The 16,515-nt window shown below is 41.8% G+C and overlaps 1 protein-coding gene across 1 annotated transcript in view; it reads left to right on the top strand.

Annotated features, from left to right (window-relative positions):
- The window catches only part of marchf8 (membrane-associated ring finger (C3HC4) 8), a 75,412-nt gene that overhangs the window by 16,610 nt on the left and 42,287 nt on the right, over positions 1-16,515 (top strand). The window contains exon 2 of the mRNA XM_083922797.1: positions 1,827-2,023. Coding sequence (XP_083778923.1) covers positions 1,928-2,023 — 96 coding nt within the window. The 5' untranslated portion in view covers positions 1,827-1,927. The remainder of the gene's footprint in view (positions 1-1,826; positions 2,024-16,515) is intronic.

Genomic DNA, 16,515 nt, shown 5'->3' on the forward strand with positions numbered 1-16,515 from the left:
GCGTTCTTGAGTCATCCACCATGCCTGGGACTAGTTTACAGTTTAATTTGTAACCTAACTTAACTTAATGGGTGCCGAGGTGCCTGCTGGTTGGTCTTTATTAACCCGTGACCTCCACCCTCCTTTGGCACCAAGCTGAAACCAGGTTGCACAAGAAGCTCATATGGCCACTGACTGCCAGTGTTTGTGAGACAATATGAACATATTCACCTTTTTCATCTTGATAATACTACAGTGCAGCGATAAACTGACGTGGCTTCTCTGGCTGTGCTGGTCTGAAGCTTCTTAGTGGACCCATTTGGCATTCTCAGTCCAAAGCCTAACACGCTTCCCGTCATCAACGCTGGTTTCTGATTACTGCCATTTCACTGACCTCCCATCTGTCTGCTTGCTTTTTGGTTTCTTAATCCTGTCATTTTCGTACTGCAGAGCTTGAGGGGGTTGCTTGGCAAAGGGGCACACACACACACACACACACACACACACAGACACACACACACACACACACACACACACACACACACACACACACACACACACACACACACACACACACACACACACACACACACACACACACACACACACACGGACGGACGAGTGGTGACAAGGAACTAAAGCCTAATGCTGTCAGTGGCAGTACAGATGGCTGCATTAACTGAAGTTAAAACGACCCTTATGTAAAACCTCTTGTGTAACTCCGGACAGCCCCGTACTGCTGCTTTCATGAGTCTGTCTGAATCTGCCCAAGAACGACCACCACTCGGACCGTGACTCTCTCTTTCAAGGACCTCGATCTGCAGATCTATGAAATCTATGAAGTCCTTTCCTGCACACAGAAGTTCACCCCTCTAGTCATTTATTACACATTTTGGCGATCACCTCTGATTAAAATTATTACAGTCTGTGCTATTCTGAAACAAACTCCTGCTCTTCTGTGGAAAGTCACAAGAGATGAAGTGCCTTTGGTGGTTTGAGAATAGCTCAAAGTTTCTAACAGTGTAATGTAGTTCAGCAACAGGGAAAGTTCATGGGCCTGCTTGTGTAAACACTCAATGCATCCATTGTTGTCTTAATACTTTACCACACATGCATTCTATCCCCTTTTTCAGCTCAAACCCAGTTAAAACTCTGACTTATGATTTTTTTCAATTGGACAAAGAATAAGCTGCAAAGGAATCTAGAATACGAGAAAAACCTTTATTTTAACACATATGTTATGATAATCACTCAAATCATTATAATATGCAGTTGTAAGAAATAATGTTTCATTATTTATACACACAAATACAGCAGGAACATGTAAAAAATATAACTAATATGGTCTATTTACATGCACACTAGTTTTTTTGCCTTCTTTATTGAAGGTCTATTTATGCAATTGTAAATATGTCAACATATTAACAACTAAGTTCTGAGGTTTGTAAATGAGATTCCACGTGAAAGCCCCACATCAGCGGTTACAAGTGGCTTATTCAGCTTGTGTTATGTTACTATAAATATAACATGCTCCATGTATTAACCAATGACATTCCAGTGCATTTGTGGGGCAAAGGGCCATTGTCATCAAAGATTTGTTTTAAACAGTTTGGGTTCTGAACTGAAAAAGCTTGAGGAACCCTGTTTGCACAAGAGGCCAGTGATGTGATCAACAGACCAGATGCAAAAACAAAATGCAACTGTGCCACATTCATGATCATGACATTCATGTATTGTCTCTTATTGTGGACTTTCTCCAGATGCAGTGATTCAAAGTATGTTTTATTTTGTGATTTATTTATTTTTTTGTTAATCTAAAGGTCTGTCCTGTGTGTGTCTTTTTATAGGGCAGCGTGGGCAAGGTGTTGCAGTTCAGACCAACATGCCCTTTGCTCTGGCAGCAGGACAGGAAGTGTGTGTGTGAGCGTCCCTGGTTGGCTCTGCCGGGATGAACATGCCACTGCACCAAATCTCTGTCATCCCCCGTGATGTCACCTCATCGCGGGTGTCAGGCAGTGGGAAAGCTAAGGACAAGGACAAGCAGGTATGTGGAGGGTTGTTAAAGGCTGGGTACACCGCTGACTGTTTTGGAGTGGTTCCCATAAACTTGACTTGCAGACTAATCTTATATCACAGATATTTGATTTATTGCTGCCCATGTCGCAAAAGAGTCCAGTGGAGTAGAGAGAGGGACAGAGGAGCGAAAAACAAGATCATCATCTGGCCAAACGAGACGTCCCTTTACGCTGAAGCAACTGTTCTATTGGCTGAGGCTTGTCCATCAGGAGCAAAAGAGGAAGTGGTGTGAAAATTGTATAGAGTGACAAAGTCTGCAGACAGAGGAGGGTCGGGTGGATGGATGGCTCAACAAAACATTGGACCGAGACCACTGTTCGCTATTGAGAGTCAACATTAGTTTCTTTTAACCACAACTGTGCTTGTTCCCAAAGTCCTTTTTGTGCCTAAACAATCAAAAAGGAGGAAACTGCTGGAGAAAAATGTGATAGTATATCCTCAGATATCTTAAATCTGGTATTGACATACTTCAGTGACTACTGCGTGTCTGCTCCAGATCGTTGTACAAAGGGTTGTTTTATATATTTATTAGCAGATATGGTGGTCCTCTGTCCTAGAGATCTCTCTCTCTTTCTCTCTTTTTTAGCATTTGACATCTGAATGTGTCGAAGCAAACATGCTGTACCACAGGTTTCTCTGTTGCATTAAACTATATACTCAAGTAAGGACAACTGTGTTATATCTTAGAGACGATTTATTCTTCTACAGTGATCTGAACCGACTGTCATTTTTATATTCCTATGAAAAAAAGCAACTGCCACTGTTTTTTGCCACAGCAAACCAAATTTTAATCTGGTCTTTTGTCAGTTTTTGTTTGATCATTGTTTCAAGTGGCGGAGTTGACTGTTTTCATTATCAGTGCCACTTTAGATTACGCTCTGCTTACTTTCAATCGCACACCCACTGGAAGAACATTTTTGCCAGATGCCTTTAAGACTTTATCATCATTTCCGTTTGTCTCATTGTTTTTAAACTAGATTTGACAGCATGACATTTGTATTTTTAAAAACAATTGTGTGTTGCTTAGAAAAAAAATACAAAAACTTGCTGAATGCAGAAAGACTAGTGGAGTTGTCAACTACAAAAAAAACAAGGTTTTAATTCTAAATGACAAGAGGTAAAGGCAGGTGGAGAAAGTTGCCCCAGCTGCTCGGAGTCATTCACAGGAGAACAATCAGAAAGTTCATGTTCTAATGCCGGGGGTGTCGATATAAATTCTGCATTACAACGTTTCTCTCACAAACAAATTTTATCTGTGCTGCCTGTGGGTTGAGCAGAGGTTTTGCATCTAATGAGGCTGGTCAGAGGCTGATCTGCTTTTCTATTTCGTGCCTGAAACCGCCTTCAGACCATCTGGTTGTGCAGTTTAGTTGAGGATCAATTTCAGGATTTGGTACCTTTTTCACAGAGTTATGTAAAACCTTTCTACTTCAAATTTACAAAACGAATCGGTAAAATCACCTACCGAGAAGCTTTTATTCATCCCCCTGCTGTTTTGAAAGTGTTTTTTTTTATTTTCTTTTTACACACCCATCAGAATAGTTGCACAATTATTATGTGAAAACCAGACCCGCAAAAATAAAAGGCCTCAAGCAATCTATCGGAACATTGCACAGAACACAATGGACTGGCGCCACATCTGAAAAGTTCCTCCCTGCCTTGATTTCAAAACTCATAGCTGACCCTTCTTCGGAGCAGGGCCAGCAAACCCTAGGCTAAAGTCAGTGTTAGCCCACTTGGATGTGCCAGTGTGATTTTGTGTCAGAAATTCTTAAACCTTTCACATCTGGACGTCATTTTGAATTATCGGGATTTGTTTTTATGTCCAAGGTTGTTATCACTTTTGATTCGTCAATAATACCGAAGAAAGTCAGGTGCGTGATCATGACCAAAGCCTGTTCTCAGTCTCACATTCAGCTCATCAGTCTTCACTTTCTTTCCCCTTTCTCTGTCTCTGTACTCCGGCAGCATCGACCACCACAGTGAGATGCTGTTGGAGTGCAGTTTCTTTTTTAAGCTGTGGAACAAAGCGAGGTGCTAAGACAATATGTCCGTGGCATGCCCTTTTCTTCGGCCTCATCAGCTCACAATACATCCCGAGCACTAAGTGCAGCAGCGCAGGTGTTCTCAAGGGGCTTCTTCATGCTGCATATGGTGCTGGAGAAGTGATAGTACACATAAGCTGGGAACTGGCACAGACATAATGTATTTCACACACACACACACACACACACACACACACACACACACCCTTACTGATGACCATTTTTTAGTCTTATCTGTGTTCACCATGAAACTCATTCATGCCCTGTCATTGCAGAAGTGAAAGTAAACTGGGATTTGCGGAAAATAGGTTACATTGTGAATGTGAATTCCTAAGTTAAATAAAGGTGTGAGCTTGTGTAGCTGAGATATCGTTTTGCACAATAGACGGTTAATCGGATTAAGGGGTTTAAACTTTGAGAGTAGTTGTAGCAAGGTTACCTTAGTCTACTGGGGAATAAAAGTGGAACTGTAAGCTGTGTAATGTCTCGGGGAGCGTTTGGTCTCTTTGCATTTTGCTAACAGTGTAAAGATTCAACCGTGCATCTCTCTGCTCAGCATCACATTCTCCCTCTGTCTGGTTGAGCCTCCTTTCTTCCCCTGGGGAATAAGTGAACGGCAGCGATTCCTGTCCTCCCTGTGGAAACAACAGCATACTGGGAAAAGGAGAAACAAAGTGCAGGAAAAGAGGAAAGAGTGTTTACTCTGAATGCTGATTTCCTCAAGAGTCCTGGAGGTGTGTGCGTGCATGGCCAGAGTTTAGTCACAGAGCACAAGCCCATCTGGCCCTCTTAGACAACACAACTGGTCTTTTAGCGCCTCAAGAAAAAAAAGCAGAACTTTCCTCTACTTAGAATTCAAAGTTAGTCAGCTGCTCCTTTAGAGAGCAGCACATCTTTAACTATTGCTGTCCCCTGACTGGCCTCTCTCCTCCAGCTCCACTCAAGTTTATTTGTCTTCTTCAAAATCCTCTTTGGGTATGTGCTTGTGGGCTCTTGGTTCGTGCACAGTGGGTCCTCCACTTAAGAACTCCATTGAGGTTTAATAAATATCTATTTTAAACTGTATCAAAAGACTTGAAGAGCAAGAGTTCCCTGACAGTTCTCATCTTTGGCAAGTAATAAGGTCAGATTTATTTGAGTCTGGGGTTTTGTGATGGGGCGAGTAGAGAATGGATTATGCATGATTTGACAATAAAGTAAGCTCTGGCACATGTTGGCATGTAGGGAAGGAGAAAGTCTTCTAGGAAATGTATGCCTAGCTGCCATTGTCACCCCCATCTGCAGTGTCACTTGTTATTATTGTAAATATAGCAATTTACATAAGCAGAGTGTGATAACTGCACATCCATATAAACTGAGAAATATAGCAATGTTTCAGGGGATTCAGCTGTATTCAACACATGTATTCACACCAAGATGTATGGCATCGCTCACACCAGTTTTATATTTAGCAGTATAGCTCTATGACAGCGTACACACTGAACACTGATACTTGATACCCACCCTTTTGATGGTGCATGTATTTTTTATGAAAGCGCTAGAAGCTTTGTCCTTCAATTATTATGTGTCTTAGTCCAAGGACAGCAAAGACTCCCTGTCTCTCCTTGGATGTTTGATAACAGCCGCCGCCGCAGAGCTCCCGGGTTTGGTCTCCACAAATACACAAACGGCTCCATCAAACACTGACCGCCACACACAGCCTCCAGGCACTACAGGGACTGTTTAATGCGTCTTTCTTTTCTGATTTAATGAAGCACATCTAGTATAGTGACCCAACTATTTCACTGCGTTCTTGCAGTTTTTTGGTTTAGCTGAAGCATTTTTAGCTGGATTGCCAATAGCAAGGTGGCCTGTTTACCCTTATCATTAAGTACTGTTTGATTAAATGTGTTTGAAAAATATTTGAAAATCTGTTTCTCAGCCTTGAGGCACAGAAACATTTCCCAAACATTTGGTGGATCTAAATTGTCCAAATCAGTTCCCTCCAGATTACCATGGCCTGGGGCTTGCAAATGGGAATATCCTGATAACCGTCCAGAAAGCCTTGGTACTGGGTTTACTAGTGTAAGAGTGTATGAGTGTTTACATGTGTGACAAGTGTGGTGTCTGCGATTTTGGAGAAAGATTGCTGCTATTTAAACTCACCACAAATATACCGCTCCTGTCAGTGCTTTTTCACAACATTAGTATGTGCCATCCCTTTCGATCCCACTGCCTTTATATATCCATAGCCTTTTCCCTCTCCTGTGCACAAATGGAATAGTGTTGTGGGGTTCAGTCTGAGCCACTTTGTTTCCCATTTACAGAGCCAGCGCTATGTACTGTATGAACGAAAAAACAGACAGGGACTGTGAGTAGACATTTGCTGAATTTGACAAAAAGGTGTATTAGATTAGAATTGTACAGACTTTATCTTTAAGGTGGCACTTCTAGTCAGAAGCAAAGGATCAGTTTATTTTGCAGACTTTTTAAAGGTGAAAATACAAAAGATTCTGTCATATTTGTGTTTTCACTGTGCAGGCACATGCGCAAATGAAACAAGTTATATATGGTATACAAATATGGACATGTGTGCAGATATTTTCTCTCTTTTACACACAACCCGGACGTTCATCCCCATAGATATTGTGAGGCCAAACAGGTTTCCCCCCAGTCGGTCTACAAAGCAGTAGCTGGAGAGAGAAGATAACACTTAGGCAGAATTGGATTCTCTCTATTCTGGCAGATGTTTTCATAAAGGTATGAACGTTATGTGTCAGCAAACTAACCTACTTTGCATTCCACTCTTGGAATTCAGAAAGATTTCACAAACTCTGCAAACATCCCGTCTTTGGCTGCTCATATACAGTAAATACGAAGTAATTCTCTTTAACTTTCTGCACTTCAGTCAGTGAATGTTTTTTCTGTGGTGCTTCTGTGTACTGGTAATAGGCGATTAGGCTGTAACTAACTTGATTTGATGAATTTCATAGAGATCTGATATCTTTTGATTTATATTTCAGTCTATTTATTGTCAAAGCCCAATATTAACCCTATCACAAGTTCCCAAAGCTCAAAGTTACATCTGCACACTGCTTGTTTTGTCTGACCAAGAGTCAAAAACCCAAAGATAATCAATTTACAATGATCTATAGCAGAGAAGAGCATTTAAAAAGCAACCAACTAAATGTTTGCCATTTTTGATTGATAAAATGACTCAATAAAGCGCAACTGTTCATTCTAGCTTTTACCTGCAGGCTTCATTGCCACAGTTTATTTACTGTGCCCCATTAACGCTCTGCTGTTATTTTTCTGCCTCTCTCCATCTCACTATCTGAGCCTCTCTTTCTGGAAACACACATGCAAGGACGTGCAGGTACACTCAAACACACCCACATGCCAGCAGCTGGTGTTGTTACTCAGCCCGTCTGTGCGGGACTTGTATGAGTCTCCCTGAGGACCAAGCTACGCTGAACCACTTGAGACTGAAGTGCTAAAAAACATAATTAAATGTGGAAGAGACGACATGATGGCCTGGGCCTTTGAGGGCCTTGACTGATGCAATGAAGGACTTCACTTCACCTTGGTCATGTCATTAGCCTTGTTACGGCTCCGCAGGCTATTTTACTTTCTTTTGGTGGTCGTCACCCTCTATGCTATGTAACAGTAAGTTTTATGTATGCAATTACATTTGACCCATAGCAGCGGAAAAAAAGTCTTTGAGATGCATGCAGGGAAATGATTGAATACATGCTCTATATTCTAATAGATATAAAGCTGGAGAGTTTGCTTTGTCTCCAGTGTGAGGGGGCATTGTGTTGCTCTTGGTTTCAGAAGACCAGCTATTAACAGAGGGGGAGACCTGTCTTCTAAAAAACCCCTGCCCCACATCGCTGTCAACCCACCCACACACGTAGACACACTTTCACAGCTCAAAATCACCACTTTACTGTTAAATAAGAAGACTCTGCAAGCTGCTTACAGTTGTCTCTGAGGTAAAACACACTTTCAGATCTCATAATGTTATGTGGGTTTTTGTAATCTGACAGATGTATAGCTATTAACCTACTAACCTACAGAAATTGGTTCAGCCTGTCGCATACACCACAGGAACAGAAAGTACACCTGAACTCAGAAAAGCTCTCAGCTGTGAAAGCCACCACTTTTGCTGGAATCAATTCAACGGAACCAATTTATTTTTTGCACAGTTACCAAGTAGCATTTTTCAGATAATGATTTGAATGTCTCTGTTACATGAGTGACTGTGGTTAAAGTGCGCAGAGCCAGCAGATAACCAGAGACGGGATGTGCAAAAAAACCACGGTTGAAGTTAATCAAGTTACCACCAGGAGGAAGAAATGAATTCGGCACATGAAAGGCTATACCTGTCGATCCTCTCTCGTCCTAGAGCTGCTGCTGCTTAATTCTTCGCTCTGTTCTCCATCCAGAGGGATCATGTCGCACTTCTGCTCTGGAAGGTGTCTCTGCAGGGTGTCTGAGGACACCGTTTAATTGCCTGTAACATGCTGACTTGACTCCTGTGACTCACGCGGTCCCGAACATTCTGCCACTGCCAGCCAGATCAATGGCGGCAGGGGGGGCTCTCTGAGCTCTCCCACAGCGGCCATGTTCATCTTCCTGAGGAGACGCTACAGATGTTCCCCTCGCCTCAGCCTGTTGTCTGGTTCCGTGGAGTCTGGCGCACAATGGCTGCCTGATGTAGGCTATTCATATGCAGCCGTACACCCCGGCTGTATAATGAGTCTGATAGGATTCATAGCTCTGTCATATTCCCTTGTGGTGGCCAGTATGTGGCAAGCGCACAGGCACATAATAAGTCTCTTGTGCATTAAGTGAAAGATAGTGGGCAGTCAGACGCTTTCCAGTAAGATATGATAATAACATTCCTAATTGTCAAGTCATTTGGAGGAGGAAGTTTAGGCACAAATACAGACCAGTCTCTTAAAATGAGACTGCGTCTTATGTCTTTTCCACTCCCTGTCTCCCTAAATGTCTTTCTCCAATTTCTTCTCCCACCACCTCCTCTTTTTCATCCTGCTTCATCACCCTCTCCTGGTGTTATCCAGTGGAAGATTAACAGAGTTAATCTCTCCGCCTATAGATTCACTAGTGTGACCACGCCGTGAACTCCTCTTTGTTGCTGTCTGGCTGTTTGGGGAGGCAGATGCCCAATGACTGCAAATGTTGAGTCAATTACAGACTTTCCCTTGTCTGTGTAAAACACTATGACTGCTAATACAATTCTGCTACAGTGCACACATGGTGAGATCATCTTAGTCTACCTGTGCCAGTTTATTATTTTTTCGGAAAAGTGGCACCATCCTATCAGCATCCTTCTAGATATGGCAGTTTCAGTAGTGACTTTGATCCACTGACCTTCCATCTAGCGCCATCATCATCATCATCATCATCATCATCAGACGTTAGCATGCTAAAACGCTCACCTAGAGATGGTGAAAATGGTAAAGTTAATTAAAATTTAGGTCCTATTTTCAGAGTTTTACACATCAGTTTAATTGGTTATAAAATCAATATGTTACTCTTATTACTCCTTACTGAACAGGAAAATTGTGTGAATGCACAACCATAAACAGTGTGGCAGGTCAAAGTTTAAGCAGAGAGTTTGTCGATGGAAAACTATTGTTTTGCTATTGACTTTTCCAATCGTCTAAGTAAATTACCACATTGCAGCGTGTTTGTGATGTCATGCTGCCACTGATGGACATTACATGACTTGGCACACGTTTTCAGAAGATAAGGTGCAGAAAAACTGACTGCAGCAGTCCTTCGGCTATACTTGTAATATTTTCACAACCAGTATTTAGATTATATGATATCATTTACTTTATTGTTGTTCTTTATTTTACAAACCTGTTATGTAAAGGGATATGTGAAACAGTGCACATGCCCTCTTATCTTAGATAAAAGATATAATTACATAGACATTATAAACTGAGGAAGGGAAATCATATAACCATATTGTGTAATGCCTTAAAACAAATACAGGTGATGGTGATAGTTGTTGTTTTCAATGAAACCGGTATGATAGGGTACCTAAGAAAAAAAAATAAAACAAGTTTTCACCGGTCGCTAAGACAAAATCACAGCTGTGTTGTTTCGCTTCTTGACATGGCAGAAAGGAAAACAATCATACTTTGCCTTTTTTATTCTTTTTGATTCTCTGTGCTTTTGCTTTTCATGTTAGTGTCTGCTATGCCATTTGCATTGCTGTTTCAGAAAATAAAAACATCAAAGCTTTAAAAGCTGCATCAACATCTTTTCATTCACTTTTGAAACACATCTTCAATAAGCAGAATTATTTTCACTCCCTTTTAAGCGTGCTTGTGGTGTGAAGTAAAAATATTAATTGAAAAATGTCTTTTCCCACCTGTGCTGTACTGATCTTCATCTGTGTCAATTAGGAACTACATGTTGTGACGGACACGTCAGTAGAAATCAGCTTTGTTTTCAAATCAAAGGGGAGAGCCACTGTACTGTTTAACTAATGGGAAAAAACTGCTACTTCTTCTCTATCAGGCTTTACAGGAGGGAGAGAATCTGTGCTTGTAATGTTGGAAAGAAAGACAGCATTGACAAAGAGCTCTCATAGGCAGAGTAGGATACCAGATGTTTGTTACTTGAAGCCCAGAGCACATTTTGAAATCTTACTATCTACAGTATCTTCAGGGGGCATACAGCAACTGTCTTTGAAAAGATTCATCCTATAAAGGCTTGTTTAAGGCAGATGACATCAGCTGTCTTTACATCACTGTTTTACTCTTCATTTACTTTTTCACTCTACATTTTTAGACATGAAGGTTTTTATGTAAATGAATTGCTGTTGCAGGTGTAGTTTGAGACAAATGTTGACCAGGAAAGGGAATACAGTATGTTGCCAGTTCAAGACAAAAGAGGGAATAGTCATGATGCCATATACCACCAGCTGCCCCCCTAACTTAAAACTGTACTTGTAAAAACAAACTGGCACTATGTCCACAAGCTTTTCAAAGCATTGAAAAAACAATAAATTGGCCAAAAGTGAATAATTGTAAGTATAATCTTAGGCCCCGGCCCTGCATGGTGCAGAGCGGCGTTCACAGTCCGACTCACACAGCGAGTCTGTTGCGGTGGAAAGAGTGGAGCGACTAAGCTGTCCCTGAGCATCTTATGGTGAAGTTAGTTTCCCCTGCTGAAGTTTAAACACACCAGTTTGACGTAAAGTTACATTTGTAATGAATGTTTGCAAAAGGTGATTCAGCATCAGCAATGCAACAGTGCGCGCAATATTTAGCCAAACGTGAAACCGCTCGCTCGTGATGTGTAAGAGCATGTTGCCCTTTGGTCAGTTTAGTTTTAGTAAAGACGAATATTAAAACCTGTCATGTTTCAATCCATAAAGTTTACAGAGGGTTGCGTTTCACGGGCGTTACAATAAAATACACTTCACAGTTCCAGCTAGGAGATCATTTTGATTTGATGATCCTGAGTACGATAAACACACTTACTGTCACATACAGCAATGACGCTGCACAAATGAAACCAGGTCACATCCTTTACTGTCAAACTGGGAAAATAACAGATAAAATAGCACTAATTAGTCTAAACATAATTGTTGCGTGCGTGTGATAAATCTTTTATGATTTTATATTTGTTATACTTATTAGCTACATGGCCCTACAGTGTACCGTAATATGAGGATAACCAGAGCTTTTCACATCTTGACTATTGCAGGCAAGAGTAGCTGGAGAGAGCAGAACAATGAAGAGGAAAGCAAAAAGAGTGGATATTGACACTTTTATTGACATAAGTGCACAGCAGGAAGAAAAGGGCACAGAAGTAGATTAAGAAATAAGTGAAGGAGAAGAGGAGGCTGCTGCAGATTCAGAAAGTGGAACAGAGGCAGGGAGTGACCACCAGGCAGATGAAGATGACAGGGAGGAAGAGGGTCATATGCCCTCTGAAATTCCCCTGGACTGCATGGTATGTTTCTATTCTCCTTCCATATAAATTGCAGTACATCCAGATATCATGTCACTCGGGTCATGTCACTCTGCCAAGACCTCTTGCCACCGCTTTGCCACCCCATGTAGAGTCTTCTAGATCCGCCACTGTACACCACAAAGCCACTCTTGAACCCATGAAATTGGGTTCACAATATCTTACCCCTCCTCAGCCTTTGGATGGCACAGCTTCATGGATGCACTAGTACCTGGTCTCCTGATGAGACTTTCACTGACCTCTGCAGACTGCAGAGGACTGCAGCCCGACATTAACAGTCACTTCCGTCTACCGAGAGAATAAATTGAGTGCAGGTAGAGCACATTGAACAAGCAGAGAGAGAGGGTGAGAGAATAAAAAAGATAAGGTGTAAGAGAGCACAATTACACTCTGTTGTAAACAACTTGAAGCAAGCAAGAGTGAGAGAGAGGAGCATGTTGTTGCCGTAGAAACGGAGAAAAGACCGAATACGAGTACTATTGGCAGGACCGAAGCAGCAGATGCCTCAGCTTTGCTTCTGTCAGAGCTGTCAAAGGGTTTATGTGCCAGGAGCGCTGTGGTTCCCCTCTCAGCTACATCAATGAGTATTCAGGTAGTGTTCTCTCCAAGGGCCGAAGCCGTCCACCGTCTAAACCAATGTCCTGATCTCAAGCCTTTTGCAAGGGCACACTGACTCAGAGAAATGTCTTCTCTGGGAAATCGAGGTGAAGCCTATTTGTAAGAGCAGGAGCTGTGGATACTCGCTGTCAGTCCTCCGTCATTTTGATTGATGTGTTTATTTGAACCCACCGCACCGTCCACACATGCCTAAGGAGGCTAGTGGCTTCTCCATTATCTGTTGCTTCAGGTCACGCCACCATGGTTGATGGCAGCCGCACTGTCTTTTTGAATGCTAGCAGATGGTTCTACAGTATAAGTGAAACATGAAAATCTCAGGCCACTGAAACAAGACGAGCAAGGGGGACAAGCAGGCAGAGAGAATGAGTCATCATCACCATGAACATGACTTCCCAAGGACTTTGTGGAGGGGCTGCCTAAACCAATGGTGTTTCTTTTCACTTCACAACACAAGGACTCCTTTGATACTTTTACATGGAACAGAGCCCATCTCTTAACCATTTTCCAGTTTAAGGTTAACAAACTCAAGTGCTTTTTGGCACACACACAGAGAATCACACACGCTGCTCGTATTAGTGCAACTTTTTGGGAATGCTTTGCACACACTTGCACACGCACCGATATTTTTTTGGTGTCGTCTACCAAACAAGTTGAGGCCATGGTTGCAGTTGGGGGGTGGGGGGCGTGGGGTGTTTGCATGTTTCTGGGGAAAAAAAGCATTCTGTCATTATGAATCCGTTAAAGTAGCACACGTGGATCAATATCTTTAAAGCGAAGCAATAAATCGTGATAAACAGTGTTTGCAAACTGGTGTCTTATTTGAAATGGGATGTTGGTGTGATTTGATGGAGATGGCAGTCATTCATTTGTTGATGCTGAACAGAGTCTGCTGTGTTTAAGGCTGCACACGCTGACTTCAGGAAGGGTGCTGCGTGTGTGTGTGTGTGTGTGTGTGTGTGTGTGTGTGCGCGCGCGTGTGTGTGTGTCACATGATTGAAAGCTGAAACTGCAATGCTGCGATAGATAAAGATATGTGATGATACAAAATTGAGTGAGAACAATGGAGTATTAGTGGCAGGTGTAAGAGGATCGGATGCATTGCTCCTGTTGACCACTCAAAGTACTCTGACTGAATACAAAACCTATAGACCACAGTTGGTCTCCCAGGGAGCTGGATTACTCAGCTGAACAAACAGCTGAAACTCTAGCTGCAGAAAAGAGGCACTTTGAACGAATCAGGAGTGTAAAAGTTGCTGCGTACATAAAAATATTCTCCCTTATTCCTACATGAGAACAGTAGACATCTTTGTTATTAGTTTGTTGGTGTCGTTCTCACATATAACACACACACATCATAAATAGATGCTTATGTTTCTGTGTGCAATACAACCATGCTTCTCTGAGTGGAATAATTATGTTGTCTCATATTTGTGAGTTTACTGGGAAATGTGAAATAGGAATTCTTTTTTTGTTTAGATTTTTTTTTTAGCTTGAAGCAGTTTAAGTTTCAGCATGAAAAGTGATTTGTGTGTATTGGAAGTGACTTCACTCGCATTGACTCAGGACTGAGATAAAGAGCAAGCAACTCACAAGGTTGTTGAACTTGTTGTAAGGCCTCTAGTGTGATGAAAAGAGGGAGGGGATGGAACAAGTGGAGGAGGCTTGCTGTAAAAGCCAAAATTTGTCATCAGGAAAGTATCACCATCTGCTCCCTCTTTGCGAGCTGATTTCAGTCATAAGGAAACATTGCTCTTTCCAATGGTATTTGGTTAAAGTGGTTTACACACAGGCGAAGAGCTGAACAGGCAAATATTGACAGGGTGGAGTGAGATTGGAGCAGTGATTAGAAGGTTTGAGTAAATCGAATAGACATAAAAAAAAAAAGACATAACACGCTCAACTCCCAATAAGACTTGAAGGCTGGATGCTTGATCTTTAATGCAGATGATAATATGTAAAAGCAAAAATGTTATTTTGCCATAAACATGCTGAAGAACAGCGTCTTGCCTGACACGTCCATGTGACGATAAAAAGTCAAAGGGGAGTGCTGTCTTAGTCCTGTTTTTTTTTTCCACAAAAAAACAATACGAATTAGAATTTGGACTGAAATATTTTACTGACATCCAACCAATGCATGCAGAGCAGAATGAGGAAGCTACCGACTGCTAATAAGCAACAAAAAAAAAAAGAACAATTCAATTCAGGTTACATCTGATCATCAATTTAGTCCCCAAGACACTAAAAACCCAAGAACTGAACCCCCAAAAGAGCCCCTTCTGCACACACCATATACAAAGCAGAAACATGTCCGGACCAAATAAAGACTCAGTGACCACAGTCTAGCCATAGAGAACGGACAACACAAAAAAGTCCCGAGGAGAGAATCTGTGGTCACTGCACAACATGAGGAAGAGGCAGAAGATGCACTTCCTCTTAAAATGTGACAAATATAATAACATCAGAGTGGAATACTTTAAGATATGTAATTCCTAAATTCATGGAGCTGGATGACAATAAAAAGCAGCCGATTCTGTTAGGAGAGGGACATGCAGCTTACTTAGCTGCACAATATGTGACTGCATGTCACAAACTTAGGGACACGTAATTAAAAAAATATTGTTGATCAACTGGGAGTGATGGGATGTTGACTTTATGCTTATCACTTCAGAAGACTGACCCCCCCCCCCCTGCACACCTTCCTCCATCTTTAAATCGGTCTCTTTCCTCCGAACCCTAGGGGACGTGGATCGTTTTGGAGGATGTGAGGTCTAATAGTTACGGTTTGATATGCTGTGCAATTTTCTTTTGCAGAGACAACCTCTGTGTCCCTGGGAGCAAGCTCATTCAGTGCCGGATGTAAGCTTCAGCTCTGGGCTCCCCTCTACTTAATGTGAGCAGCAGTGGTCATGGAGTACAGCATTTTTGGAGTGTGACATTGCTACTGTAACAGTTGAAACAATCCTCCAGGGGGAGTTTGAGACAATCAAAATGCAGCACATTGTGGTTTTCAAATCCGGCTTTATTGTGTTTTACGCCACTATGTGCCTCTCATCCATTTCACCGTCATCTTGTAGGGTCATAAAAATGACCTGAAGCAAGTCCCAACAGCTTGCTGCAGCCTCATTGTGAGCTCCTCACAACTGTGGCACGGGACAATCCTGACCAGCGCCGTAAAGAGCTTCAGCCAAATGGAGGCAAAAATATGGCGCACACATTGATGAGCAACAGCTTGTCTGCTGTCCATCAGTGATCACGGCTGGGGTGACGAATGTGGCGACAGGGTGGAAGGATATGAACAGCTACATTACGCTTCAGTTCACACAGCTGAGGCGCCAACTGGGTTCACACGATTCAGTGTATGTGAAGAATATTAGATGTGGCGGTTCCTTTAAGAAAATTCCTCTGTGAAATAACATATTAAACTCAGCTGTCTAAAGAAATGAAAAATAACCGTCCAGGACCTTTGGAGTACTTTTTTTGTGTGCACAAAAGCAGAAATGTATCTTTTGGTTTGCAACAGCAAAATCTGAAATTTAAGGGTACATTAAAACACATCATATCACATTCATATAAACACAAACAAAATAGGCTTACACAATAGAAGCTACACCTAAAGGAGCACCGGGTACTCAATTGCGAGGACTGAATCAAGGTTGAATAAATAGATATAAAGTGCTGTGTGCTGCAGGAAACATTCAATAAATATTCTGAAAATTATTAGGAAAGATGGACTCATAAAATAAAGCTTTTTTTTTTTTTGTTTTGTTTTGAAGTTGAGTTGAGGTTTTGTGCATGAACA

The sequence above is a fragment of the Echiichthys vipera genome (assembly GCF_963691815.1).
Source record: "Echiichthys vipera genome assembly, chromosome: 11".
NCBI classification, from domain to species: Eukaryota; Metazoa; Chordata; class Actinopteri; order Perciformes; family Trachinidae; genus Echiichthys; species Echiichthys vipera.